This window comes from Streptopelia decaocto, assembly GCF_964273445.1.
Source record: "Streptopelia decaocto genome assembly, chromosome: 6".
Taxonomy (NCBI): domain Eukaryota; kingdom Metazoa; phylum Chordata; class Aves; order Columbiformes; family Columbidae; genus Streptopelia; species Streptopelia decaocto.
The window spans coordinates 35019755-35047169 of record NC_138660.1 but is presented as its reverse complement, the minus strand read 5'-3'; the positions used below and the strand labels follow the sequence as shown (position 1 = coordinate 35047169).

Genomic DNA, 27415 nt, shown 5'->3' with positions numbered 1-27415 from the left:
CCCTTTTGAACTTCAGACCAGAAGAATTTCATTTTAAAATAAGAAACTGGTTTTGTTTCCAGCTGGGAAGCCCAGATTTAGAAGACTGCTCTGGAATGACCGTGGGACTGATTTCTAGGCAGTTAGCAGTCTCTACTGCTACCAAAGCCAAACGTATATGTTACTTGCATGAGAATTCACACTACAGCTCATAATTAAAGTGGTTTTGATCAGATGCACAAGAATAGCCTAAAATGGTCCTGGCCATGTGGCCATGGATGGGAAACTGCCAGCATTGGTCTGACATCCCTGCTCTGGCTGCAAGCAATCCTCCCTGCATCACCCACTGAGGGAGGAGGGAGGAGGTGGGGACTATAAAGGACAAGGAACAGCAGGTACCAAGCAAAGTATTTTTAACATGAACCTTCTTCAAATTTTCCTGCAAGAGAAAGGAACCCCCTGCCCATCCTGATGTCCTGGACATGGGTATGGGGCCAGGCGCTGATTCACTGGGATCAGCGGATGTGGAGAATTAAATGCTGGAGGAAAATGAACAGTTTGAGATTTCTGGAGACGAGCATTATCAGTGCTGCTGTCACCTGACAGGAGACCAAGACCAGACCCCAAAGGCCATCACAGCCACTCCAAAGGATCGAACGGTCCTACAATCCCATCATTAGGGATATTTTGCTCATCCACAAAGTGCTGCTTGGCACAGGTTGACCCCTCTGCAGAGCAGGAAAAGCCTCCAGAGAAGCTCTTATGTTCTGCTTGCTGGAGTCCTTCTGAACTTGCTGGCATAGCCTTGCTGGGAGAGGGGACACCTTTGAGAGCTAGAAAAACAAACCAGTCCCCCGTAAGCCTTCGGGCCTTTCTTCCACTTTTCTTGATACTGCTTCCTGCACATCTCATCTGACTGGTGCCCAGATGGTCACAGCTGCTTTGGGCATGGTGGCAAGAAGCCTCAGTGGGTGCTTGCATAGCTTTGTGTAAAGATCTATTGGCCAAGCGCTCGCTGGGAGGGAGTCAGCACTGCTCTCACCCTGCTTTGCTGCTCAGGGAAGGGAAGCGACACTCTAAGGGACAAGTTGGGACCAGCACCAGCATGCGAATCCCAGCCTGGGGTGCCTGGGTCCCTGGTCTGCCTGGGGTACCCCAAGGGCTCCTGCTGTCAGCTCCTGCTCCTGCTCAGCACCAGCCTGGAAGAGAGCAGGAACAGGCCCCAACCATGATGAGATGACTGCGATAGATGACATTAGCCTTTTGTCAAGGGCTGGGACCAGATGTTGCCAAGTGAATGCCATGTCACTGTCCCCAGTCCCCATTCTGTAAAGCCACACTGACATCCAGCTCCCTCCAAAGAGGTCACTCCCACTCTGCACCCCTTTTGTCCCCTTGGTTGACCCAGTACCAAAGAGCTGCCCAAAGCTGAGGTCTCATGCCTGCATCCTTCCATGAGAGCCCCTGGCCACATGTCCACACCCCAGTGCCTCGGCCCTCTCCCTGGCAGCTCCCAGCAAGACCCCTGCCCATGGCCTTCAGCTTTGCTCCTGTCTGGGGTTTCATGGAAAGATGAGTGTGGGAGAAGGAAGAGCAAGCAATGGGGGGAAGGTGGTGAGGCTTTGAGCTGAGGTTCTGTATCATCAGTGAAATATGGTGGCAGGAGGGTCCCCTTCTTCTCAGGACAGGTGGGTCATCACAGGCTTCTGCAAGGCACCAGAAGGAGAAACCTCAGCTCACCACTGTGCCCACACCACCCTGAACCACCACAGGTGATGAGGACAGCTCAGTCCCTGTCCTCTTCAGCTGCTACCACATGGAGCGAGGACCTGCCTCATCCCATGGACCACACGAGTGGTGGGAATTCAAAGATGTACATCTTGTTTGATCCTCCTGCCCTGGGGCTTATGACATCCCAGATCTCATTGGGCCATTCCCAGGCAGGCTTGCCCTCACCAGCCAGCATGCCAATGGCTGAGGGCACCGTGGGCTCAAGGGAAGCGTGGGGAAGGACAGGTCCCTCTGTGCAAGCCCAGGGAGGTAGGTCCCATATGGAGGCCAGGCCAGCAAGCCTCCCGGGTGGCTGGGTTCATACCGCAAAGAGCCGCTCCACTCTCCTGTTCTTCCCATTGGGGTTTCTCTGTGTCAGGGAGCCACGGTAAACGGAGTTGCGGTCAAAGGAGTCATCAGGACCTGTAGGGAAAAATCAGAGATGGGCAGCAGGTCCTTATCCACCTCACTAGCGGTTTCAGTTACCCACCAGTCTGCTTAGGTTTTACTGTCTTCCACTTGATTTGATTTTGGATGCATCACTGCGCTTCCCTCTCCAGGAGGGTGGTGGGAACCCCTTCATTAACAGGGAGGCAAACCCTGCTGATACTCAGGTTTCCAGAGCACTGATCAACACATGTGGGTCAACTTGGGGGTCACATCCTTTGGACGTGTCTCTCGGGCTGTGCCTGTTACCTGTCCCCACAGATATGCAAGCTGAGTCAACTGCCGAGACCTCTGCTGTGGAAACCTCCGTGGTAGAGCAGAAACCCAGTCCGTGAGGAGCTATCACCCTTCAAAGCTACAACACTCTCTTGATCTACTAAGTCGTCTCCCCTTCTCTGCCACCAGCCTCTGCCAACTGCACCTTTGCAGGCTCAGTTTTGCAAGTCATTGACTTGTGAGGAGGGTTGTCAGGAGACCATTACACCCCATCACCCAGCCCAGGCAGAGGGGATTAGGCTTGCCTGGTGTCATCCATCCTAATTGCACATCCCTCTATCTCCTTGTGGGGCTGACGTGTCCACTGGACTGCCTTTATCTGCTGCCCTTTGCAGGAAGGAGAGCAGATGACTCGTCCTCAGCACAAGGAAAAGAGGACCTTTCCACCTACCAACCTCAGCTTGGGAAATGGCACTGTTAATTGTCTGCATGCATAGGAGAAACACGATTCCTTCTCTGCATAAAATGATATTTCCCCCCTTCCCTCCTTCTTCCATTATCTGGAAGAAGTGCCATTCTTTCTGCCTTTAAGCTTATGAAGTGAGATAAAAGAGAAATAAAAAGTAATTTCCTAATAAGTCTTGCTGATACCGGTCAGGATGAAAGTTTCCAGTGATTGCTCCCTGCAACACAAGCTGCTGTGCCAAGTTTCAGGTCACTGTCTACTTTGAAGCACTCCCAAGCTGCTGTTTGTCATAGCTTGGTTGTGCAGGGCCTCTTGAACCCCATCAGAGACCAGTGGCCAAGGCAGGTGGGCAACAGGGTCAAGGATACCTTCCCCAAGATGACCAAGTGAGGAAGAAATTGCTATCAGAAATGATGGGTTTGGTGAGGTTTTGAGGTCTCAACGGGATGCCACAAATGAAGTAATGCAGATGTCTCCATGGACTCTGGGGTGGCAGGAGCCTGGGCTGCAAAGTCCTGATTCTTGGAGGACTGAGCCAACTCAGCCTGACCTTCACTCTCCCACCACTGTTCCAAATCCTGCCAGATGCCTCCTCCTTTCTAGGTTATCTAGGAGGCCGTGAGTACAGGTAATGGGACCCCCTCAATGCAGACACATCCCCCAAAGCCCAGCCCATCCATCCACAGGTCCCTACCTCCCATGGACAGAGCTATGGCCCTTACCAGAGATTTCGAGGGGTATGTTGAACTTTCTCCTGAACACCTGCAGTCCGGGCATCACCTGCAAGAGAAGGGGAGCAGGCTGCTGTGGGCAACGGGATGGGAGGACAGAGGTCTCCTCCAAGGCCACCACTTCGAAAGCAGCTCTCTGGAGACCCCAGTTGTGCCACATGTGCACTGGGAAGGTGCACTAGCTAGCACGGATTAAACACATACTCACTCTAATGTCATCCGAAGACTCCCCTGGGCTGCTGCTGGTGGGAATAGGAGAGGCAGGGCAGGCAGCCTGTGGGCAGAGGAAGGGCAGAGGTTTCTCTAGGAATACAGAGGGGGCAGACGACTCAGTCTGCCTCTCTTTGCATTTTCATATCTTTTGTTTAGCCTTGATTAACCATAGGCTGAGCCAAAGAGGCAGCCCACTGCCACAGCAGCAACCCTGCCTGATGGACTGCAGTTACAAAAAATCAGTATGGAAATGCAGGAGTTCAGTCCAGCACATGCAGCAGCCCTGCATGGCCTCCCTGCAGCCCCAGGATGAGCATCAGCCCCCTGATACAAAATCCTTCCTTGATGTAAGAAATCAGCCTTGTCCCACATCTTCAGTGAGATATCCACTCTTGGAGCCTTGGGACAGGGTACCAGGCAGCAGGGAGGGAGCTCAGCAAGACAGACAACCCTTCACAGTGCCCAGGGATGGCAGCAAAGAACCAGGGGAGTGTGCACGGCTCAGGGCTGGGACCTCTTACACCCACCATCCTCCATGCTCACCTGCCCACTCGACTTCTTCCTTGCCTTTTCCACAGACTTCACTGTCAGCCCTGCAGCAGACAGAGCTGCAATTCGAGATTCAATGTCTGATATCTTTAGGGGAAGGAAAAAAAAAAACAGACAGTGGCCAGAGGATCCATCACTGTCTTAATTTGCCATCACTGGCCAGGGCTCTGGGCAACACAGCTCTCAGATCCAAACCCTCACCTCACTCTCTGCCTTCTGCACCTGAGCAGCTGCCGAGGCCACTTTGTCCTCCAGCTCTGACAGCTCCGAGTCGGTAGTGCCACTGTGCTGAGCCCCTTCCTCAAGCTCCTTCAGGGTCTTCTCAAGCCGGTAGGTCTTCCCAGCAGTCAGGTACACCTGAAATACAATAAAACGAAAAAACAACACATTGCAGAATTATCCTGCCTTGAGTCCTCCTCTCCTGGTGTGACTGCAGCCCCAGACACAACAGCTCCTGCTACTATTTTACGACTGCCACTTTGCCTTGCAGCACAGACAGTACCAGTCAGCTCTGGCAAGGCTTGTCATCTCATTTCCTCCCTTCCCTGGGTTTTTTTAAGAGCAATTACCAATGGGGTGAAGTGGTAAAAGGCTCAATGGGAACACAGGAAGTACCAAAACTCGGTGACCTGCTTGAGTAACATCAGCATCTTTATGCCGTGTGCTTAGAGGTGAGTCAGGTACCTGCAAAGAAGCACAGGCTGCTATGTCCCATGGTGGCAGCAAGCTGGGAAAGAGACAGACTGCCTCTCCAAATTCACTCAGGCTTTTTTTAGGGTGTCTCTGCTACTGGGTTGCCTGGGAGTAGGGTCAGGATTTGGGAGTTTAGCCTTGGGTAGTTAACCAGCCTGATCCCTGCAAAAGGCAGTTTTGCACAGAGACTGCTCTGAATGTGCTGGAATGATCCCAGCTGAGAGCTCCAGCAAACACACGTGTGAGCAGAGCCCAGCACAGCAGCGGGATGAACCAGGGAGTGCTGACTGGGGATGCACAGTGGCTACGGGAAGAAACGTGTTACCTTTGCTGTCTAGATAAGAAGGGTAAAAGGACCTGGCCCAATAAAACTGCTGTTTTTGCTGTTGCTTGCCTCCTCCTGGGCTACTACAAGTATTCAAGTCCAAGCAAGGCAATTCAGGAGACATTAATATGTCTGTACATAATCATATAAGATGATTAGATGGGTTGTGGCCATCGTTTTGCTGACTGATCCCAAAATCTTGGTATTGTTAATGCAACTCCTGCTCCCCCAGCTCTTTCCACTTTTCCTGGGCTGGTTATTGTGTGAAACTGCCCAGCACAAGCCTGCTGCATGCACTGAAGTACTGAGCATCCACCCAAATGACAGCAACACTCCCCACATCCCACAGGTCCCACCCATCCCAGTGCAAACCCTGAGGCTGTAACATTTGCAGGTGCTATTTGTGAAGGCACTCAACCTGTGAGTCACAGGTGCACAATTTGTTCTTGGGCCATCAAACTCTCCCAGTGCCCTCCGAGGCAGGCGGCGTTCCCCAGAGAACAGCGAGCCAGCCGTGACTCAACCGAGGCACCAGAGAGAAGCAGGATGATCACACATCTCCCAGGGCCATCCTCTATCCACCACCTCGCTCCTGCCCAGCCACTGACGGCAGCAGCACTAAGGCCAAAGTTCACATCCTTCTCAGCCCCATCCTCTCTCCTGGAAGAGGAGGAACCTCAAAACCTTCATCCAACCACCCCTTTTCCCCTGAGATGCTGTATTTGGCCAGAAACCAGCCAAGTGGTGCAGTTTCTGAGCACACTCCGCTCCCAGCAGCTCCCTGCTTTTTATGTATAAGCTTTCCCTGATGAGAGGTGAACCACAGAGCATGCTGTAAAACCCTGCTCCGCATTGAAGGACCTTTCTGAGAACAAAACCTGACCACCCAGGTGGAGATGCGACTCTTCACCCCATCTTTGAAAGGTTTCTTTGCAGCTTGGTAAATGGCACTGCAGATGCAATCAATTTCCTGCGGTGAATGAATTCATACAGGTTTACAGTAGCTAAAAAAATTGTCAGTGCTTCACACAGTCACACAAACCTAGCAGGGGATTACACTCTAGATGTAAACTTATCACCTGCACGAGCCCATCAGCCCCAGGCACAAGTCAGCCTTAGTGAACAGATAGATCACACTATCCTCATTTGTAAAAGCCTTGAGGAAACGTAGTGCAGGAGAGAAGTGGGACAAAAGCTTTTGCTGCAGCTGGAGCACAGGACTGCTGCAGTCCAGCAAAATGATGCTACAGCAAGCTGGGAACTGCGCTCATCCTCCTTCCCCAGCACTCACCTGGGGGAACTGGGGACTGAGGCATGGGAAGCCATAAGACAGAGCATCTGCGCTGCTATTGTGCCATCTTCCTCATAGACAGCCCTGGCCACCGTCAGATAACACCAGACTCTTTAATCCCTCTGTGGTGTCCATCCTTTTAATGCTGACCTACCCACTAACAAGAAACTTGTGGTTCCTCTGTATTCCCACCCCACCATGCCCTCCCTGCTTGCAGCAAGCTCTCTTGAACCTTACGTTTTCTTCAAGCTCACGGTATGCTTCGGCCACCTCTTTCCCATCTCCCAGGCTGGGAAGCTGCCCCGTGGGGAGGGCACAGCCACCGTTGCACTGGCTCTCTCCGTGCAACGACTCACACACCGCTTTCTCCGTGGCGTTTATAGCTCTCAGTACTTTGGCTGTAATTTCGCTCAAAGCCTGAGCCGACGACCTCTGCAAATGCCCAGAACAGCCAAAGCGGAGGGTGGGAGGGAAAAAAAAAGGACATTATTTTAATGTGGTGTACAGAATAGTGCAAGTCAGGGGTGAAGGGGGCATCAGACCTTCAGGAGCTGGAGAAAGATGGAGAAGTGATAATTAAAGCGCTTACGCTGTTCCTGAAGGGCTCTCCACCGGAGATGGATGCATGGCTAAAGCAGAGCTTTGATCTCAGCTCGTGCTTTCTAGAGGATGGCTGTGACAAAAGAAGTAATCTCAAAAGGCTTGGAAAAGATGTTATCAATGGATGTATTGCTTGCTAGGAGTGGTGCCACCAGAGCTGTCTGGCAGCAGCAGCACTGGGGCACCTGAAGGCCACTCAGTTACTCAGCAGTTAAGGTCTAATTGCATCATATTGCTTTACACTTCATCAGGCATGAGCATGGATGCAAATAACTCCTGAAGTTGTGACAAAAGAAAAAGCCCCAACCTATAAAATTATTGTATTGCCACACTGCCAGAACTTGGGACTAATGTCCCCTTCCCACCCCAAGGATCACTGGTGGCAATAAGGTAAGTGCTGCCTTTTGCTCAGTCAGGCACTAAGCACGTGTAAAAATAGACTGAAGAAACTCATCATCTCTCTCTCAACTGATAATTCCCTAGAAACCAAGGAGATGGGGGTAATATATACACTAGTGACAAATAGTTGTGTTTACAACTGCATGTATTTCCAGGTAAACCATCTTACAGAGAACCAGCTCATTCAGTCCAGCTGATGTTTTTATCATTTTATGATGCCTTCATGGTACACCAGAGTTTTTCACATTTTCCATTAGGACCATGTACTTTCATCGCGGTGTTTCCCAGTTAGAAGACTTCCCCCTGACTGGAGAGGAGACTCACATAAAAACAAACTCAGAGTCATGCAAAATCCAAGCCTGGATCTGGTATAAGGAAAGTTGCTGTTAAAAAAAAAAATCCACACTACATAGCCTTTAACCAAGGCTGCTCCATCTACCTTACCACAGGCATTTCTAACCCAATACTGCACAAAGATATTTGATACCTGGTGTGTTGCCACAATGCAAAAAGTTGAATTCTGCTTCACTTCTTAAATTTGGTTCTGCTGGAGCTTTTGCAGCCCAGCTGGGTCTCTCTTTGCTTAGGAGCTGTCATATAGCTCCTGTGTTACCTGGCTGCATGACCCCACTGAGAAGCAACAATGTCTGTGTCCTCCTTGCTTCATAGCTGGGTTTTTGTCAAAGAAAGAAGAAAATCTGGAGAATCCAGGCTTCGTTTTATGAGAATGAAGAAACTTATATTGATACTCCACTAACATCTTGTTCCTGAGCACAGATAAGGGGTTGAGCCTCTGTCTGCTGCAGATCAGCAGCTCACACAGAAATTAAGTTGCCTTGGCTTGGTGAGTTACCACTCACTGCCTGTGCTGCAATTAACTGGAAATGGTTGCTAAGAAGATGCGCATCGTTTGAGCCATGAGCAGTAGATAAGTTTAGCTGCAGTAATCATATCTAAAAGCAGCTTTTAGGAAAAAGGAGGCAGTAAAGGAGGCTTTCTGTAAGGATGCAGCACACTGCTGATCTAGTGTCAGTAAGAGCACAGAAAATGGTACCCAAAATCATGAAGGAAGCCATTCTGGGAATAATTGCTTGCTTTAATCCGGATATTTGACACAGAGTTGTGCAGAGACTCGTACCTGGGGCAGATTCACTAAATGCACCATGTGTGCACATGCAGTTGCACTCTCCAAGCCCAGCAGCAGCCAGATTTTACCTTGCGAGGCTGAGGAACAAAAGCACATTAAAGAGAGGCCTCGTGGCACCATGAAAGTCTTGGTAACTTTGGATGGAAGGAGGTTTGCAGGAGAGGAGAGGGGCAGCGCGGCCTCTGCTTGCTACCTTCATCACGCTCACCAGTGATGGGTGTGTCAGAGCAAACACACACTAGCACATCCACCACCAAGGCGGGAGGGGGGAGATGAGCAAATAAACCATTAGAGTCTCAACAAGGAATGCTGACCTCTTCATTTTGTGCTAATGGACCATCTCAGGAGGCTCCGCACAGCTGGAGACGCAGAAGGTCTCCCTTTGAGTCACCTGGACTGTCATCGGTTGCTCATCCCTGGTGCTGTCACCCAGCCCTACCACCTGAAGGGTGCATGGGAAGCCATCCAGCACCTCTGTTTGCTCTTGCTTTCCAGCCAGGGAAGCAATTCACCCCTCTGCAAGGCTGCACACAAACGGAAGCTTCTCCAGCCCTGCTGTGGGGATACATGGGGAGAAAAGCAGATCTCTGAAATGCACCGAGCAGGCAAGGGGATAAATCAGAGCTGCAGTGAGCCATGGGGGTGAGGAATGGGAACAGGGCTGCACAGATGCTGCAATCCCTCCTCCTCTCGCTGACCCATATCCCCATGGATCACTCACCACTGAGTAGGGGACAGGAGCCAGCACAGTCCTGTGAGTGCAGGAGATGCTGACCTAGCAGAGTGGAAGTGGGACCAGGGATTTTGGGACTCAGGAGCGCTGACAGGTCTGGAAGAGATGTTTCAAGCTGTCGCAGGTGCCTGACAGAGGCTGGCGGCACTAAATCATCACGGAGTTCGTATCCCACTCTAGGACTCTCTTCTCCTTAATAACATTCAGATTTTGAGACAACTCTTTTATAGAAATGTGGAGGTTGTGTACCTCTCCATGACAAGCAGTAGCTCACAAGACCTCTAAGAGACTTGTGACTCCTGGATGAAACTGGGAGAGTCTACAAGGACAGAGGTCCAGATCCAAAACCTTGGGACTTCTCTCTCCCTTGACACCTCTCTTAGGCAGACAGCTGAGCCAGACAACCGTGGGAGACATCAAGATGGAGATGTGGGACAGAACAAGTTATAAGCCATCAAGAGTAGAAATAACTACAGATGGAGCTGAGAATGGTATGGGTGGGAGGACACAGATTACCTTTCGAGCATCTCTGGCCATGTCATCACTGGAGGAACTCATCTCTAGTTTCTTCACTCTCTTCTCTTCTTCATGCTCCTCTTCTTCAGAAGAGACTTCTTTGTCACTGATGTTGCTAGCCAGCTCCTCCAGCTTCCTCTTCAACTCCTCCTCCTCAGCATCAGGATCAAGCTGGGACTCTGGGGCTGGAGACTGAAGGAGCAGAACAAGGGAGTTGTGTAAGAGTCTTCTGTGGGGGACAGTAGGATATGACCGGGTCCAGACACACTCACCAGGACTGGTCAGCAGAAGAGCTCTAGGAGCATGACCACAGATGGACTTTCCAAAGGGGACTTCAAGCCCTCTCTCTGCACCCATTCTCACAAGAAACAGCCAGACCACCCATAGGAACAACAGAGCCCAGTGAGCTGCAGTCCAGCTCCATGCTGATGAATACAAACCCTTGATATAAAACCCCTCCATTTCAATTTTCCCTGTGGAAAAATGCCTTTTTTTTCCCCTTAAAAAGGTGTGCATGGAGGATTTGGGGCCAAAAATCACCACATTTTCATTAGGAGCCACAGCATGGCTGGTGGATCTGAGGACAGAGATCACAAGGACCAAAAGGCATGGTCCACCAGGCCGAGGGAAGCAGCCACATGAACTCCCCAAGGTAGCTGTCAGAGCCTTTAGGTAATCTTATTTGCAATGAGAAAACAAGCAGCAAATTTTCCCCGTAGGACAGATGGCATATTTCCACAGGGCCCTGTTATTAGGTGCAATCCATGTTACCTGAAGAAGAATCCTATTAAACTCCCAGGTGCTGGAAGGGTTCTCCAGAAGTTATTGCACTCACTGTCCCTTGTATTAACACAGGAATACAATTACCTGTGTCATACTTTATGGGTTTTTGTCTAAGCTCTTCTTAATGACCTTGAACAATGGCATCTTTCTTCCAGGCAACCTATTCCTGGGCTCTGCTATCCTTTCTGCTATAAAGCTTTTCTTAATAGTTAACCTCAGCTTGTACTGCAGCTGTTTAGACCACTGCCCCTACTCTGATCTGTCCTAGACATGGGAACAAAGCATGGGAACATGCAAGCTTGCACATCTCCTGCTCCCTTGGTCAGATTTACCAACAGAAACACTGAATGGTTACAAACATGGCCATCCTTGCCATAAATTTTAGGAAAAAAGAAAATTGTGTTGTTTCATCTACACCTAAGGGACTTCTCTGTAATTTTCACTATCTGTTCTACTAAGCTGTCAGAGCAGCTCAAGGTGTTGGATTCACATGAAGGAAAAGTACATAGTCTAAAATTAGAAACTCAAAATCAATGTTAAGTGACCTGAGTATTCACAGATTCTACATTTCTGCCCAAATTTAACTTAATTTAGCTCTTTTCTTCCAAGCTTGATGGTACAGTAAGACAAGGACAGCTCAGAAGGGATTCGGAAATCCTTCTTGACTCAGATCTCATATTCACAATAACCAGGTCACTTTCCCGTATGTGCTAATTGATTCCTCCATGATTTCAAATGAGCTGTCGCAACTCTGCAGATGTACTGACACCCACCTAAAACCACTCCTGAGATTAGCCTTCCACAGAGTTTTACATTTAAACCAAATTTTCTTGGTGCAGAAGGGGCAAGGAAGACTCCAGCTTGCACGGAGGCCCATACACATGGGTTAATTTGCTTCTGTTTCTGTCCTGCCGTGCAATGTTTTCTAAGGTGCTCCGTCACCTTAGACTAGAGAGGAGCCTCTAAGGCCAAAACAGAGGGTTAAAATCAGGCAAGCTGAGCCAATTTATCTGTTCAGCTTTCTTCCTGCATGCCAGCAGTTTCGGAGAAGCCTCTCAGATGCGAAGGGGGCCAGCAGAGCCCCAGCTTTGCCCAGTTACCTCGTCAGAGCGCACCAGAATCTTTTCCTCCAAGCGGTTCAGCATGCATTCAATTGCAGACATGCGCTTGTTCAGCTCATGAATCTGGAGGAAAGAAGAGGGACAGAGAGAGAGAAAAAAGGAGTAGAGAACAGACCAGCCACCGCTGCCAGGACAGTGAGAAAACAATGCAACCCACATAAGAAAGCAAGCAGCAAGACATCACCACCATGGGCTGAGTTAAAAGACATTAAAAAATAATGTCTTAAAAAAATGACCCTGGACACCTTGACAAGCTCTCCTTGAGCCTGGAAAACTCAAAGCCATGTTGAGTACCCAGCACACCGCAGTTCTCACTGAAGCATTGGTAGCTTTGATACAGGGAACATAAAACCACATCACCAGCCCCTTTGTGTCCCTTGTCCAGAAAAAAGCACCAGGCTGCAACAAAGCCATGTAGCCGTCTGTCGCATGCTGCCCCAAATTCAAGTCAACAGCAGTTTTTCCTTCCTACTAACATGTTTTTCAAGTAGCTACTACCCCATCGCCCCCCTACCAATAGAGCACTGGAAAGGAAAATGGAACAAGGTAAAAATTTCCCATGAAAAATTCCAAATAGAAAAACTAAACCTGAAAGTTTTCCCCAACACACTTTGAAATTTTCTGAGTTTTCCATGCACTGATTTACCAAGATGCTTGCCCCTCTTTTCTCCCTCACTCTTCTGACTGAAAAAAGGGGCATGAAGAGAAGAGAAAGACAGACAAAATCCTGAAAATGCAAGAGAAGTTGCTTTCTATGCTCAAGAGCCAAGACAAACTTCTGTGGCTGAATCACTAAAAACAGTAAAGGAAGATTTTTTTGTTTGGTTGGTTGGGTTTTTTTTTCCTTTTAGAAATTGAAGTTTTTCTTTCTTTAAAAGAAGGGGTGTTTCTCCTTTGATCCAAACAAATAAAACACAAATGATGAGAAATATTGCCCATTTTGTATAGATAAAACACCACCTTCCACATCACTGCTGTTCCGAGTGGCTGCCTCATTCAAAGGGAATGAGCAGCAAATGCAGTAAGTAAATGCAGTAACAAAGAGATGCGAGGGTTTGGCTTTGTTTTTATAACATTTCCATCTTCTCAATTAGTTTTTGTGCCTGCTAATATTCAATTAATTAGATCCTTACAACAGCTTGAAGAGATTGTCTCTGCTAAAGGGAAGCTGAATACAAAAACCTGACACCCTCCAAAGCAGAGCGCTGTAATTACCCTCCCAAACTGAAAGCATCTTTAAGCAGCATTAAACCCAGAGGCAGGAAGCAGCTCAATCCATCTGTAAGTGGTTTCTCGGTACTGTTGAAGGCCTGACTCTTGCATTGCTCCCTGGTGACAATGAGAGGTCTGTGACGGGCCACCAGCTTCAGAGGAAGTGTTGGTGACGAACCATCAGGGGCTGGACTGTCCTGAACTGCTCTCTGTGTGACAAAGACTGGCGAACGGTGCTCTGTAGTAAAACATTTCAAGTGAAGAAACTTAAAATTCAGCCCATAAGGATGATGTGAGTTATGGCAAAATATCACTTGCTGCTGGGGAGGAAAGACAGGTTATTCTAGCAGAGGTTCTGTCTCCAGACTCTCAAATACCCAAGACCTCTATCAGGAGCTTTATGTAAAGCTGATTTATGTAAAGATGGGGAGCCAGATGACATTACAACTTTGGGAATCCAGGACCACTAAGCTACCTTGAGGTACAGGAAAATGGCTTTTGGGGAAGTGTGGTGAATTGGTGCTATTCCTTGTGCCTTCCTACCAAAGGCACAGACCTGAGTTTTGAGTGATCTCTGCTGAAATCAAGTGTTTTCTCGTGTGAATGCCCTGTTCCAAATTCAGGTCTTCTTTTGATGTCTCATCAGGTTTAAGAGCATTTTTAATACTGTTTCGTTTTAAAATTTTGTTCTAGCACCTTCAGTTCCTGGAATCACAGGACTAGGGAACAGCCTCTGCTTTTGTTACTGGACAAGTTAAGTTCCTGCTTTTGGGTACTGAACAGTGCATCCTTTCCAGAATTAAAGCAAAATCAATTTTCAGATCAAATCTATTTTGACAAACCTAAGGCATTTTGGTTCATCTGTGGGGTCAAAGTGATGCAGGGCAAAGAAGTGAGCTCTCCACCTCTTGGAACCTTTAGATACCAACAAAATGTCTACCAAGAAAACATTGCTTTTGAAGCCAAGCTGTGAGATTCAATACAGGGTTAACAAACATGGTTCTGGACCCTACACCGCACAGACTAAAATACTGAGTTGCTGAAGTGCACAGCCTCTGAGAAGTGCAGCACCAGGGTGACCAGTCATACTCAGCCATCCTTGCAGTCCCCTGAGATGTCCCATTAGGGTCTGGGACACCCCAGAAACCCTTATGGTAGCTATAAGACATACCCTGGAGGTGCCTGTAATCAGCTCAAGAGCTACCACTTTGCTGCTCAGGAGAATGCAGTCCCCTGCCTACTGTCCCAAATCCCTCCTGGCTTGTCTCTGCCCTCCTTCCAGACTCAGCCCCTCCATCTCCTCCAACCTCAGGACAAGCGGATGGACACCAGCCCCTTCTGAACATCTTCCAGCTCTGCCAATACAACACAGCTGTCTAGGACTGGAACATGGATGCTCTTGCCTTATCTCTTCTTTGAGCTGGCACCTGGCCTCACCTTGGCCAACAGCAGAAACAATGCACATATGCATAATTCTGAAGTTAATGGTCCAGCACAGAGCCAGATCTCTTCCTGCTGGGAGAGGAGAAGGCTCAGCGGGAGGACGGTTGCTAGCTGTAAACACATCAGCAGCAGAAAGGGCAGGAAAGACGAAGAGCTATTTTAGCTAATGAACAGTGCTGGCATAAGAACAAATGGGGCTAAATTGGGAGTGAGAATATGTCTCATAACCATTAGTGACAAGGCTCCACAGCAGCCTTTGTGCTGGTGTGATGGAACAAACCAAAGCACACTGGACCCCCCTGAAGCGAGAGCTGGCCCAGCTGATGAAGGAAGTAATCTGAAGCATTGGTAGGAATTTGGCCCCATTTCCCCACTGCAAAACATGGTGCACATTTCATGCCTAACATACCGTCGCCTCATTAGGGACAGGCAGACCAGGGTTCTTCCATTTACCGCTGGCTGAAAAAGGAATGGCGTTTACTAACTAAAACATGTGCTGGGAGAACTAAAAGGCAAAGGAAAAGCTTCTCTATACTGGCAGATGAAGTGTGCTGTCGAGGGATGGTTGTGGTGACAGATCCCACCACCGACAACCCCCAAAACGGGCTCCAGGATGTGAGCAGTAACTGTGCTGCTGGCTCTCCCTATGTATCTGTAGTCAAACATCACTGCACATTTTGCAGCCTAAGCAGTCTGAGGGATGCTTTTTACAATTCCCACCACCCACAAAGGTGGTATCAAGAACTGTAGGTCCCTGCTTGACAATTAAAACACAAGCTCATAGCCTTTTTGACACCTTTCTCTAGACTGTTCCCCCTATTATCATCATTGAGGAAAGAAAAGTGACAGGTCGTCCTGACCCAGTCCTACCAGGGCAGGAACACTACATACTGCAAAGAAAGAAAAAGGATCTTGATGCTTATTAAATATCCCTCTCTAAACCTATGTCTGATGATAAAGCACCAACACGTTCAATTGAAGAAATGTTTTTTTGGGGACACAGAAAACCACAGGTAACTCTCAGATTTATAAGGACAGGCTGGAAAATTAACAGCAATGAAGGCAGACTTGTTCCTGCAACAGCAGCATGAGCAGAATGAAGCACCAGTCCCCGATTTTCTCTTTGCATGGGTGTAAAAATGAAAGAGCTTGAAGGAAGGCCTGGTAGAAGCAGCACAGAGCTCCAGAGTGCTTCTGTATCATCCTAACAGTGCAGAGAGAAGTCTATTCTTCTTCACTTTAATGAATGAAGGACCTTAAATACACCTTCCCAGATCTCAGCCCTGCTCCCATTTCACTTAGCAGGTGCCTTACAACATGGAGGGCAGGGCATGGCCATTCATTGGGCTGATGTCACACAACCATGATGTGACACCTATTATAGATGAGCCACCCACCCACCGTCCCAGTGTCTTGCTCTGGCAATGCAAAGTGGCTGCACCCCCAGCTTCTTCAGCTCCTGAGCTGAAGAGGACGAGGGATCTTGAGTCTATAGGGATCTGGGATCCACTCTGCTCACTCTTTGACCTGCACATGGGAAGCATGGCACCAAACCGCCCCTGCACAGAAAGGGCAACGGTTGTATGGATATTTATGGCACACCAGCTTTTCTGGTCATGCTCCACATCCATCCTGGCTGGGAGACTGACTACTGTGGTTGCACCCCAGTTTGCCATCACTGCTGCTCTTCTCTGAACCAGATGACACCATCCTGCGCCTCACAGATAACAAACATCATTTATAGCAAGACAGGCTTGGCCACAGACTTGGTCTCACAAGGGGTTTAACAGCTGTTTGGTACCTGATTCCTGGAGTGGCTGACATTCTCCTGGGATGAGGTTCTGTTCCGGCGTTTCACGTGATGGGGCGGGTAGGCAGGGAACTGGACTCCCTTCATATCCTCATCAGAGGTGTCCATATCTGCAGAGTATGTGGACCGGGGCTGCTCATTCCAAGGACTGCCTTTGGAGACAGAAGGCTTCAGCACAAAGGTACAAGAGATTCATACCCTTGAGTTACTTCCTGAACATCAGCCTCATCCTTAAGACAAGCAAATAATGAGGCACTTCTCCAAATCACACTTTATATCCTTTGACAAGAAATGCTTCTGCAAGAGTTACACTGGGCCAGGCTGCAGCTTCATCCATGGTGGCATTACTGAGATAGCAGTAGGGCATGAGGAGCATCATCCTTGCTCTCTCATGTTACAAACAGCCCCCTCATCAAAAAAATGCTATTGCCTTTTCAGTTTTATTGGAGCATGGGTTTAGACACTGCCCTTCATGCATCGTTCAAGTGCTGGAAGGTATTCATCTCAGGTTAGAGAAGTACCAGTCTACGATGGAGTGTTTAAGAGAAGATCCAATACCTTTCAAAGGAGAATTTTGAATGAGGCAAGAAAAATCAGAGAAAATGGCATTAACAAACCAGAGAGCCCTGCTGCTGTGTCACCCCAGAGGGGCTCAGAGTGGGAATTTAAACAGTACACAGTAAGGTTTACCCAGTGTTTCCTAGTGACCTGAAAATACAGCTAAGCAGTTGGGCACCCAGAAGGATATATGTGTTCTACAGTTGCATGTGAACAGGCCAGTGTCCAACGTCACTGGCTCTGCTATCACAGCAGAAAAAACAGTGGGAGTAAAAGTCAAATTCTGCACCGTTGTTTGCTACGATATTTATAGACTCACAAAACCACAGATCCTGTAGCCTGCTGGTGCACCCTGCCCAGCTACAAGGATGCTACTTAGCAATCCCCAGCACTTGCATCCAGTTATTGTCTAGTCTTACTCCAGCTCAAGTCCCCTTAAAACTGTAAACTGTTTGTACCCACACCATCCCTTGGCAAGGAGTTCAACTCATTTGTCCCTGCCTGCAGGAGGAAACACATCCCATTGTTTCTAGTAGTGTCATTTGTTTGTATCTAGTTTCTACCCTGGATAAGGCCTCCAGATATGGAGGGATGGACAGTTTGAGAACAAGCCCTCTAGTTTTGAGAAATGAGTTCATTGGGAACAAGACCGGCCCATTATAAGTAAATAATTTCAGCTGATTCCTCCAAGAAAAAAAAAAAAAAGCAGATGGATGTTTTGTCTTGACATTCAAGATTTTTAATAACTTTGAGGTTATTGGGAAAAAAAAAAAATCAAAGACATTTTCATTTTGGTCCAAGTCTTGCAGACACTTTACCCCAAGATACAGAAGAATCTGGCCAGAGACACCTACCAAGTTTTGCATTTCTGTCCAGGCTCCTTGTCCGTGAATTGACGGTGAGCCGAACCTCTGTGCTGAAGTGCTGCTCTGGAGGACTCATGCCTGGTCCCTGTTCCTGCAAGACGTGGTGAAAAACCAGATCTGCTTCTGCAATCCTGGACTCCTTCTGGGGAGCATCTTCAGCTGAGTTGGGGAAATCTGGGAAGGACTGAGAGATGAGGATTGCTGCTGAGCAGCTGCCCATGACGACACCACTAACAGCTCCTAGCTTTATCCTCCAATACATGTATAGGATGACCTTTTATAATGACAATTCTTAACAATTAATTTTAAAGCTTTATTTATCTTGCTGATGAACCCTGAGCAATACTTCTTATCACTGCCAGGGGGCACTGTTAAGTTTTACAAGAAGGAGGCACGCCGTCCCTTCGACAAGGCCACAAAGAGCTCCACTCTTTTAAACACAGTGCACTTTCACGTATTCAAACAATAACCACCTTTTGCCCCTCAAATAATCTGCAACTGATAGATCTGATTCGGATGATCTCCACAGAAGCCAGCCCTCCCTAGACTCACATTGAATTCTGACGCATAAAGACAGGCTTAGATAAAGAAAGAATGAATCTAATTGTTTGCCTAAAATTCCTATCAATTTCTGTGGACTGATGTGGATTTTTTTTTTTAAAGCCTTTGTTACACATTTCAGCACATTGTAGTTCTACTCAGGGGCACAGTTTAAAGCTGCTATTTTTTTGTTTAAGGTGAAATGTAAACAGGAAAGGCAAATAGGACTAATGCATAAAGCTTGATCTGAAGCATCTCAGGCTGGAAGACTTTTTGCTACATCCAAGGCCACCCCATCTGCATTGCTCCCCCAGAGCTGAAAGGTGGGGATGGCTGAGCCCCAGCCCTTGCTGGGATCAAGGGGCACAGCTCACTGCAGTCACTTGTGCTGGAGCTGCCCATGGGCCCTACTCCTGGTCGGCATCTCCTGACACTGAGACATATATAGTCTCTTATATAGACATAACCAGTGTTCATGCATAGTTTTTATTCTCCCCTCTGACTGCTGGGGACCACCAGCCTGCAGGTGCCATCCTTGCAGTCACACTGGCTCCGCAGGATTCATCTCAATCTCAGAAGGGCAGTGTGCTCCACAAAGCTGGCGGCCAGCTACATCCCCAGTGCCATCACATGGCAAAAACAGCCCCAAAATGGATGGGATGATGTGAGAGGGGTCTGGCTTCATTTAATCCCTTGATTACTGAACCTCCAAAAGCTTGCTGGAAACTAGGGTGTCCCATAGCCTTGGGACAACAGAAGAAAACTTTTGTCTGCACAGAGCTTTTTGCTATCTCATCTTACTACTCATCTTTGCTTTGGTCAGATGTCCTACTCCTGACTCAGCCTTAGGCAAAGCAATTGAAATGGGAGAAGAGCTGGCAAGCGGGGCTGTGGGAAGTGAGAACTTGCACCATCACCTCTCAACATCAGCTGAAGCAGGAGGTAGCAGAGATAACAAGGAAGAAGAAGAGAGGAAAAGACTCCCCCACCCCAGCACTCTCCCAGTACCTGGAAACCATCCGGGCTGCTGGCTGCTGGAGAGAGCTGCACAGACTGACGGCGAGACTGAGAGGAGTAGTCCGAGTCCAGTTCAAAATCAAAGGGATGGACAGACAGCAGGCGCTTTGTCTTGCGCATCTTAGCATAGGAAGTGCAGGAAAGGAAAACTCAGCATAAAACACAGTTGACCTTGAGCAAAGGGAGAGGGAGGGCCCTTGTCTCCTTAGTTTGCCTGAGTTTGCACAACCCAAAGCAAGGCTCCTGCCTTTTGCAGAGAACATGTGGGTCCAATGTTGTCCTGCTTGCAGGGAGCCAGGTATGTAGGGCAGTGTGTGCTTATGCTGGAGTAAAGAAAAAGTGGGTTCCTGATTTCCGGAGTCTCTGACTCAGGACTGTGGCCATGAGCAGACAGTGAGAAGCTCCTGGTTTGTAAAGGCACTGTGGGAAAGCTGAGCCAGGTTACAGCTCAGATGGAGCTCCAGGAGATGCTTTCAAGTCCTGAAGCATCTCCCTGTCTCCAGAGAAAGGATACTGTGAGCAGATCTTGCTAGACATTTGTGAAGTCATCAGCTGCTTCTGGGCAGGAGCAGCTTGGACAAGCTTTTAAGACTTCAGAAGCAGATTAAAATGAAGTATCAAGTGTGTGAAATGCAGCATATACCAAATGAACCAGGCTGAGATGGTGCATATGTAACAGCATGTATGTAACTGTACCAGCATTTCAAATGCACTGATAGATTGCACACATGCTTCAAGGACAAATACACCTCCCACTAGACTTTTAAATCTGCATTTCGATCCGTACACATAGTCCCAGAAAAACACAAGAGATAAATACGCAAACCCAGCTGTCCTTTCTACCCTATCAGGTAGCAGTAAAACAACAGGTGGGTTCTCATTATACAGGTAGGAACTGAGACACTGACATTAATTGGGGTCTTCCTGAATGTCAGGAGATGGTCTTTTTTCCATAGGACAAATATCTGTGTTTTTACTGACTTGGTTGTTTCCACACAAACTGTGAGAGGGGCTCATCTCAGAAGAGGAAAATAGAGAAAGACCCAGTTTTGAATGTGGCACAGAAAGCCACCACCACTGCCACCACTGCCACCCGAGGCAGGCGACCAGCAGCTGAGGGCACAGGGCAAGGCAGAAGGGTGTCCAGAACCAAACGCTTACTCTGCTGTAGCACTCTGCTTCAGCTCCACGAAGGACATCATCTTCGTCATCGCTATTGTCCCCAGTGCCACCACTGGTGAGGAGCTGGCATTCACCTGGAGGGGAGACAACAGCATGCTGTGTATGGGCAGCTCCTGCACCCCATTCCTGGGGGAGGTAAGTCCCCACTGAGGCAGTCACACCAACGCATTTGTAGGTGAGGCCAGATTAGAAATACCTCCCAATTTATTTTTTTTTTTATACTACAGTAGGTTGCTTAAGCAAAGGGAAGGAGACAAAGGATGGGAAAAGGGCAGGAACACCTTAAGGTAGCCCCAGTGACCACAGCCTAAGGCCTGTAGGGTAGAAGCTCTTTGGGGTGCAGTTCCAAGGCATTGCTGCTTATACCCACTCTTAGCACTTGATCTTGCAAAAGCATGGCTTGCCTCTCATTGTTTCCCCTTCCAGCTGTGCACCACAAGTGTGGTGGAAGTAACCACCACAAGAAGACGAAGGGCACCTGTACCCCACAGAGCAACCTGAGGTCCACGCGGGTGACCCCAGGTTTGAAGGCACTACATCTCAGCCCAGCATGGCCCTGCCACTGCTATTCCTGGTTCCCATCAGCCAGGTCCACCATCTATTAGTGACCTGTTCCTTTCTGGGTTCCCATCTCTGTGCCCAGATCACTGCCAAACCCAGCAACACATTGGGAACAGCACAAATGCCAGACTAAGACCAAAGTCAAGGTAGGTAAAATGCTCTGTTCTGTATCAAATGGAAAGGTGCAGCAAATCCTTCCTGCAAGGGCTCCTAAGGTGTACTACCTGAGGTCCCAAATTCAGTGGGTTCCTTAAGAATATGGCCAACTTTAAGCATATGATGTAGGTGTGTTGATATGAGTAGTTGTAAGCTTCAAGTCTGGCATGTAACTAAGGGTCCTGTTGCATCTGAGTCTACATTCAAGACCTCAGGTGTACCACAGTGTGAGAGGTGAGCATTAGAGTCCAGCTCCGCCGCAGTGGAGAGATGCACTCCCTGGTCCAGCCACACCAAACTGTGGCTGTAGCCAGAGGATGTGGAAAGAAAAAGACATTGGAAACCTGGCTTGAACTGCAAACCACGTGCTACAATTCTCTTTTTCACTTACTGTTAATGTCTGGCAGGCTGTAAACTCTGTCATGAAGACCTAAATGAAAAGAAAAATGGTGGTAAAAATAGATAAGCACATTTTGTTCAGGTACCTCACAGAAAACAAGCCTCAGAGCTATAGTTAACTGGAGTTCTCATTCTCTAACCATCACAAGGCATGATCATCAAAAAGGTTCTTTAGAGAGAACGAAACAGGCACTCGGAGACCGGACTTGACTTTTAAAAGTCAAAGAGCTTATTGCCACCACTTCCACAGTCCTGATGCAACACGCCTGGGAGTGCAGCAGCAGGAGAACGCTCAGCCGACAGCAGATGGCCACACAAAATGCAGCCTTCCGTGCTCGTTCTGAATATTTCTGCCATGAGTGATCTGGATAAAAGAATGATTGGACTATTCGAATCAGCTCATGTCTATAGTATTTGTGCAAACTTTACTATGGCTCCTCAAGATGGGAATAAAATCCGCACTGGTTTTTCAAGGCAATAGGCAAAGCAGTGCAGAACTCTGTGTGAATGGCAACCAGCAGCTATCCAGTAAAAATACTGTATTAAAAACAGCTTTCAGCCTGTGTTTATGCACTATTGGGCCAATCTCAGAAATACTGAAGATCCATAAGTCTCTGAAGAACACAGCTATGGGGACAGGTAGCTCACTAATTTTTATACAGTTTTGTTAGTGCCAGAGCATCATCAGATTGGCTGTAAAAATGATTAGATCGTGGGAAGAAAACAAGCGCTGGCTCTATCTACCCTCTGTTTTTTTGAGCTGCAGGTTAAAACTTGGGTTAATTTCACAAGCTCTTCCCTGTGATGAGCTAAAAGAAAGAAAAACAAGCTGCAAGTCTTATGTACTTGCCAAGTACAGGACATGAAACTTTTAAAACTAAGCGTGAGATATTAACAGAGAAAAAAAAAAATCCACCAAGAACATCTGCTCTGCGGCTCCCAGTATGAATGCACCACTCTGAACCTCTGTTTCCTCCCCAAAATGTTTTGCATGATCTGGAAACTACATGTCCCTCAGGGCAGCATCAGCGCTGACGTTCTTCACTTGGTGCATTCCAATGCCTGCTCAGCCCTTGCACGCAGCAGGGCAGGAGAAACCCTGGTGCTTCTCCTCACCTAGAAACGCGGAGCTCAGCCCCTGCCCCGGCTGTAGCCTGCCGTAGAGGGACTGCAGCACTTTGGCGCTTCCAAACCTCTTGAAACGGGATCGCACGTGTTCGTAGTACCACTCCAGGGAACCGATCTTCACGATCCTGCCCAAAGAGAGGATGCACACACAGGTTAGCCAACCCAGCCATGCTCATGGTGACCGGACCCTCGCCCAGAAACCATCTCTTAACAAAAACACAGCTTGTTTTCTAACCAGCATAATTGGTTTCTAACAAGCATGAAGGGATGCTGAGTTTGGGTGACTCTTCTTGAACCTCAGCCCTGAGGGTCGCCTTGCCCCTCGCCCTCCATCACAGGGGCGGTACCTGGACAGGCGGCAGGGATCGCAGACCCAGCCTTGCTCCTTCTTGTTGTAGCGGCTGCAGTTCTTGCAGGTGTAGAAGCGACAGTCCAGGCACTGCCGCTTGCTGTTCAGCAGGAACTTGAAGGGCTGGAGACAGTGGACGCAGTGGGTTTCATTGAGGTGGGACTGATTCGTGAGGAACTCTCTCTTGCTGCTCTCCTGGTCGATCTTCCATTTCAGCTCCCTGCAGAAAACATCCCAAAACACAGGAACTTGTTTTTGTCAGCATTTCACTGTGAACTCTCACATGTCATACCCCATCATGCTTCAATAATTTCAGGAATGATTTTCCAGGCAACATCCTGAGTCCCACAGCCTGTGGAAAATGCTGTAGGGCAAATCTGATCATCAACATATCACGAGTTAAATAAGCTGAATGAAGGAGTGAGTTCCAGATTCTGGACAGGTTATTATATGTTAAGATCTGCTGCTATTAAATTTAAAATTAGATTTGGTTGTGCCAAAACCTGTCACATTTGCTTCACAAATATTGATCATAAATGCCAGGAGTCTCAGGAGAGCGACTCTTCTCAAAAAAAGCTCTGCCTGCAACCCAACCCAAGACAATCTTTGAGCCTGAAGTCCAGCGGGGAGTTAAAGGCTTTCTGGAATTCTCAGCTTAAAAAAAAATAAAATAAATAATACATTTAAAAAGGCAATCTGAGATGAAAAAGGATTAAAAGGGGTTTTAATTTAGTCCTTCAGTGCTAAATTCAGCAGAGGCTTTTATTAAGGGCAGAAGCAACGTGCAATGAGGTCCTGACTGTTCAGAGGTCAGCAGCAGATGCTCACAATGGTCTTGTGAAAGCTCAGACAACATGAAGCCTTCCCAAGAGCATCTTCTCCTGGCAGTCCATTGCTACAGGCTTCCTTCGCTATCCAGACCCGGCTGCTAGAGCATGTCCCCATGCAAGAAGGTAACTGTGCAAGGCTGAACCCCCAGTGACAACCATGGCCAGCTGAAACACCTGCCAAGATGCGTGGGGTGCCTGCTGTGTTACCCAAAGGCTTTCTGTTTGTTCCCCATGCCATGCACCACCTCAGGCATATTTGCCTTTGGGGCTGTGGCTGAGCGGCAGTGTTTGACTTGTAGGCAAGGTCCTAGAAATTTGTTTTCTGTCTTGGTAAGTCTAGGAAGCTGCATTTTCCAGATCAGAAGTCAGCCTGGGCCAAAAAACTCAAGCAACTCTGGAGGCTGCTGCAGGAGCACAGCATAGACCACAAGGCTTCTGGTGATGCTCCTGGTGCAGCCCAGCCACCGAGCAGACGGGCTGACGCTGGGGTGACCGCAGCAGGAGCCTTGCTGGTGTGGCAGTGCAGTGCTGGGGAGCAGCGATGGGAACATGAGTGTATATCGAGCTAATCTCTGTTTAACCAAATCAGTTTGCACATTAGGGATAAGCTCATGTTTTTTTTCTGGGGGAGACTTATCGCCAGCTCGCTGCCAGTGCAGCCTGTTTGCTGTTCCACTGGAACAATACCAACTTGCATTAACCAAAGAGCCCGGACACACAAAAATCAGTATAAAGACTGAACGAGGCACCTACTTTTCCTGTTCAGCTCCTCACTGTCCTAGCAGTGTTTTGAACAACCTAGTGCAAATGTTCAGCCGTAAATTTATATGTGACTACTGAAAACAAACCCCCAAATAGAAAACCCTTGGGTTGGCCTCAGTGCTCGTTTTCCACCCCCATGCTAAGGCTGTTTCCAGCAGGATCCGATCTTTCACTGGACCGCTTTTTCTGGTTCCCAGAGACCAGTCAGATGCCTTCACCTCCCCTCCTTTGCCCACGAGACCTGCCAGAGGAAGGACAAGTCGCAACCAAACCAGTTTAAAACCCGCAGGAACCGCACGCCTCTTGTCTCCTCTTGCTGGCAGGAGTGCAAGCCAGTCCTTTACCCCCTCTGCTCATGGTAGAATAAATCAGCACTGGTGGGATGCCAAACTGCAGTGGGGTCAGTCCAGTTGAGCTCTGGGGGAGATGCAGGGAGCCATCCCAAAAACAGGGGTGTGCTGGCAGGGAAGTTTATGGAAGGAAGCAGGGAGAGCCCCCACAAAGTGACCATTATTTAATTTCTCAGGCAAGGCATTACCCTCGCATAGTTGTGCAGCTTCTGGCCAGCTGAAGCCTTTGTCCATTGTGGATGAATAGCTTCTGCCAAAAAGAAAATGCTGAGAAGTAGCAGAAAGAGGAAAAAAAAGACCAAGATGGGGGGCAACATTTCTTCCAGGCTTGCAGGTTGATACAAGCCCAGTCAATAGAAAAACAAATGAATAGAAAAGCAAATGAGGGTGGTCAGAACACAAGGTGAATGGCTGCAGGGTCTCACACAACCTCACATCAAGTTCCAGCTTGTTACAGGCAGAAAATACTGACATAGCTCCATGTCCAGCATGCTGAGACAGAGGGAATGCTACTTAGAGACAGCAGCCAGGGGTAGACACATCCTGAGACCTTCCCTCTATCTTGCACCTCCCATACCATGACACTCAATTTGGGAGCCTACTGGGCATCAGAGCAGAACTAGATAAACCAGTCTGGCACCAAGGTCAAGTAGGTAAAGAATTCACCTCACCCATTTCTTTGCTGCAGGGCACAGCAACGTGGTTCCCCACCTACTTCCTCCAGGCAGAGCTCAGATGCATCACAAGGGAGACATTTACCCTTTCCAGGGTGATAATTTTTTTGAACACCCTTGTCTGATCTCTGTCCTGCACTTCAGAGCTACCAGCAGAGGAAGGCAGCAGACGAAGATACTGAATTATCTCTGCCTCCCACACAGGCTGGGTTTTCTTGGGCAAAAAATTAATCAGGAGGTTCAAAAATACATGTCTGAGAGCTTCTCATGGCTAATGGTGTAAAAGGAGAGGCTTCCACGCAGCCCCGTGTGGAAACCCACAACAGCAAGCTTTTAGGAGATGTTTTGGCAGCTCCGATGCATATATCCCCTCTCACCTTTCCCTTTGGATTTGATAGAGGACTCAATGTGCTCCCAGTTGCTACAGCATTGCTGTGCCATGGGCACCAGTCCTGGCTGGAAAACTTCGGAGCTAGGAGGGTATAAGAGCCCAGCGGGGAGCAGCACTGCCCAAACCTGGCCCAGGAGTGCAGGCCATCCTGCTGGGATAATGAGCTCTTAGCCAGACCCTGAACAGAGACACTGCAGCTTTTTTGCATAAAGGTAAGAAAATATTAAGTTCAACACCTGATATAGTTAAAGAGCAAGACCCCACTATTTCTCGTGTTCAAAATTTAATCTAATCTGACAAAAGGTTTTTAAAACAGCACTTTTGTCCAGTGCCCTGTTATAAGAACTTAGAAAATATATCCATTTGCTGCTCCAGTGGTTTTCAATCTTTTCCCAGTCTGTGGCCCCCTAAAATTTTCCCAGAACAGCATGGCTCCCTGGATAGCATATTAAGGCTATTACAATAGGTTTACTACTCCTCTCAGGTTTTTTTCCAGGATACTTCAGCAGTTTGTGGACTCCCAGGACCCACTAAATACCCCTCCTGTCCTAAACACATGAGAACCATCACGTGAAGCAAAAGCAAAGGAGTCAAATCCCATTCTTTGCTCCCAGGTAAGGTCTCCCCCTGGCAACCACACCTGTGTCAGGCCCCACAAAATAATTTCCTGAGCAGAGGACAGATATTTGTACCCATAAACCATGGTAGTGACACCGAACTGTGTTGCTGCTGATGGCCCAGCGCCAGTTTGCACCTTCGCAGCCTGAATGTGTCACCTGGCAGCTGATAACGTAATCTATTAATCACTATATTTGATTTTCACAGCCAGCTCCTGGCTGTTCCTCCTTGCCCGCATTCTCAACTCGTTGCTTTATTCTTACAACCCCTATGCCATAGGATGTACAGAGATCTGAGGCTACAGCTGGCTTGGACACAAACTCGCAGACCAAAGAGCAGATACTCACTCCAGCCGTTCCTCCTCTTTTTTCCTCAGATCGAAGTCCCGCTGAACAACTTCCCAAACATGCTTGGCCTCTTCATCGGTTAGCTTGGAGAGGTCCAGCTTCCTCCCCATCTTGTCCTGGTGAGTAGAAGCTGGTCCTCTTACTCACTGCCCCGTACCCTGGGATGCTGATTGAGGGGTGAGAGCTCAGCCCCACCTCCCTGGCTGCCCATATAAACGGGCAGAGCTGCAGGCAGCTCTAGAC

At 48.3% G+C, this 27415-nt stretch overlaps 1 protein-coding gene across 1 annotated transcript; it reads right to left on the bottom strand.

The window, feature by feature from the left end:
- Window positions 1–1088: 1088 nt before the first annotated feature.
- Window positions 1089–27415, bottom strand: MLPH (melanophilin). The gene is made up of 17 exons (XM_082056135.1): window positions 27173–27415; window positions 23199–23420; window positions 22840–22976; window positions 21716–21754; window positions 20587–20681; window positions 19417–19545; window positions 17857–18052; window positions 16436–16596; window positions 11959–12042; window positions 10076–10267; window positions 6918–7112; window positions 4573–4728; window positions 4366–4458; window positions 3818–3883; window positions 3601–3658; window positions 2075–2172; window positions 1089–1685 (listed from the first exon to the last, which is right to left on the bottom strand). Exons 1-17 carry the CDS (start codon window positions 27280–27282, stop codon window positions 1659–1661), a joined length of 2058 nt encoding a protein of 685 aa, XP_081912261.1. The 5' UTR covers window positions 27283–27415; the 3' UTR covers window positions 1089–1658.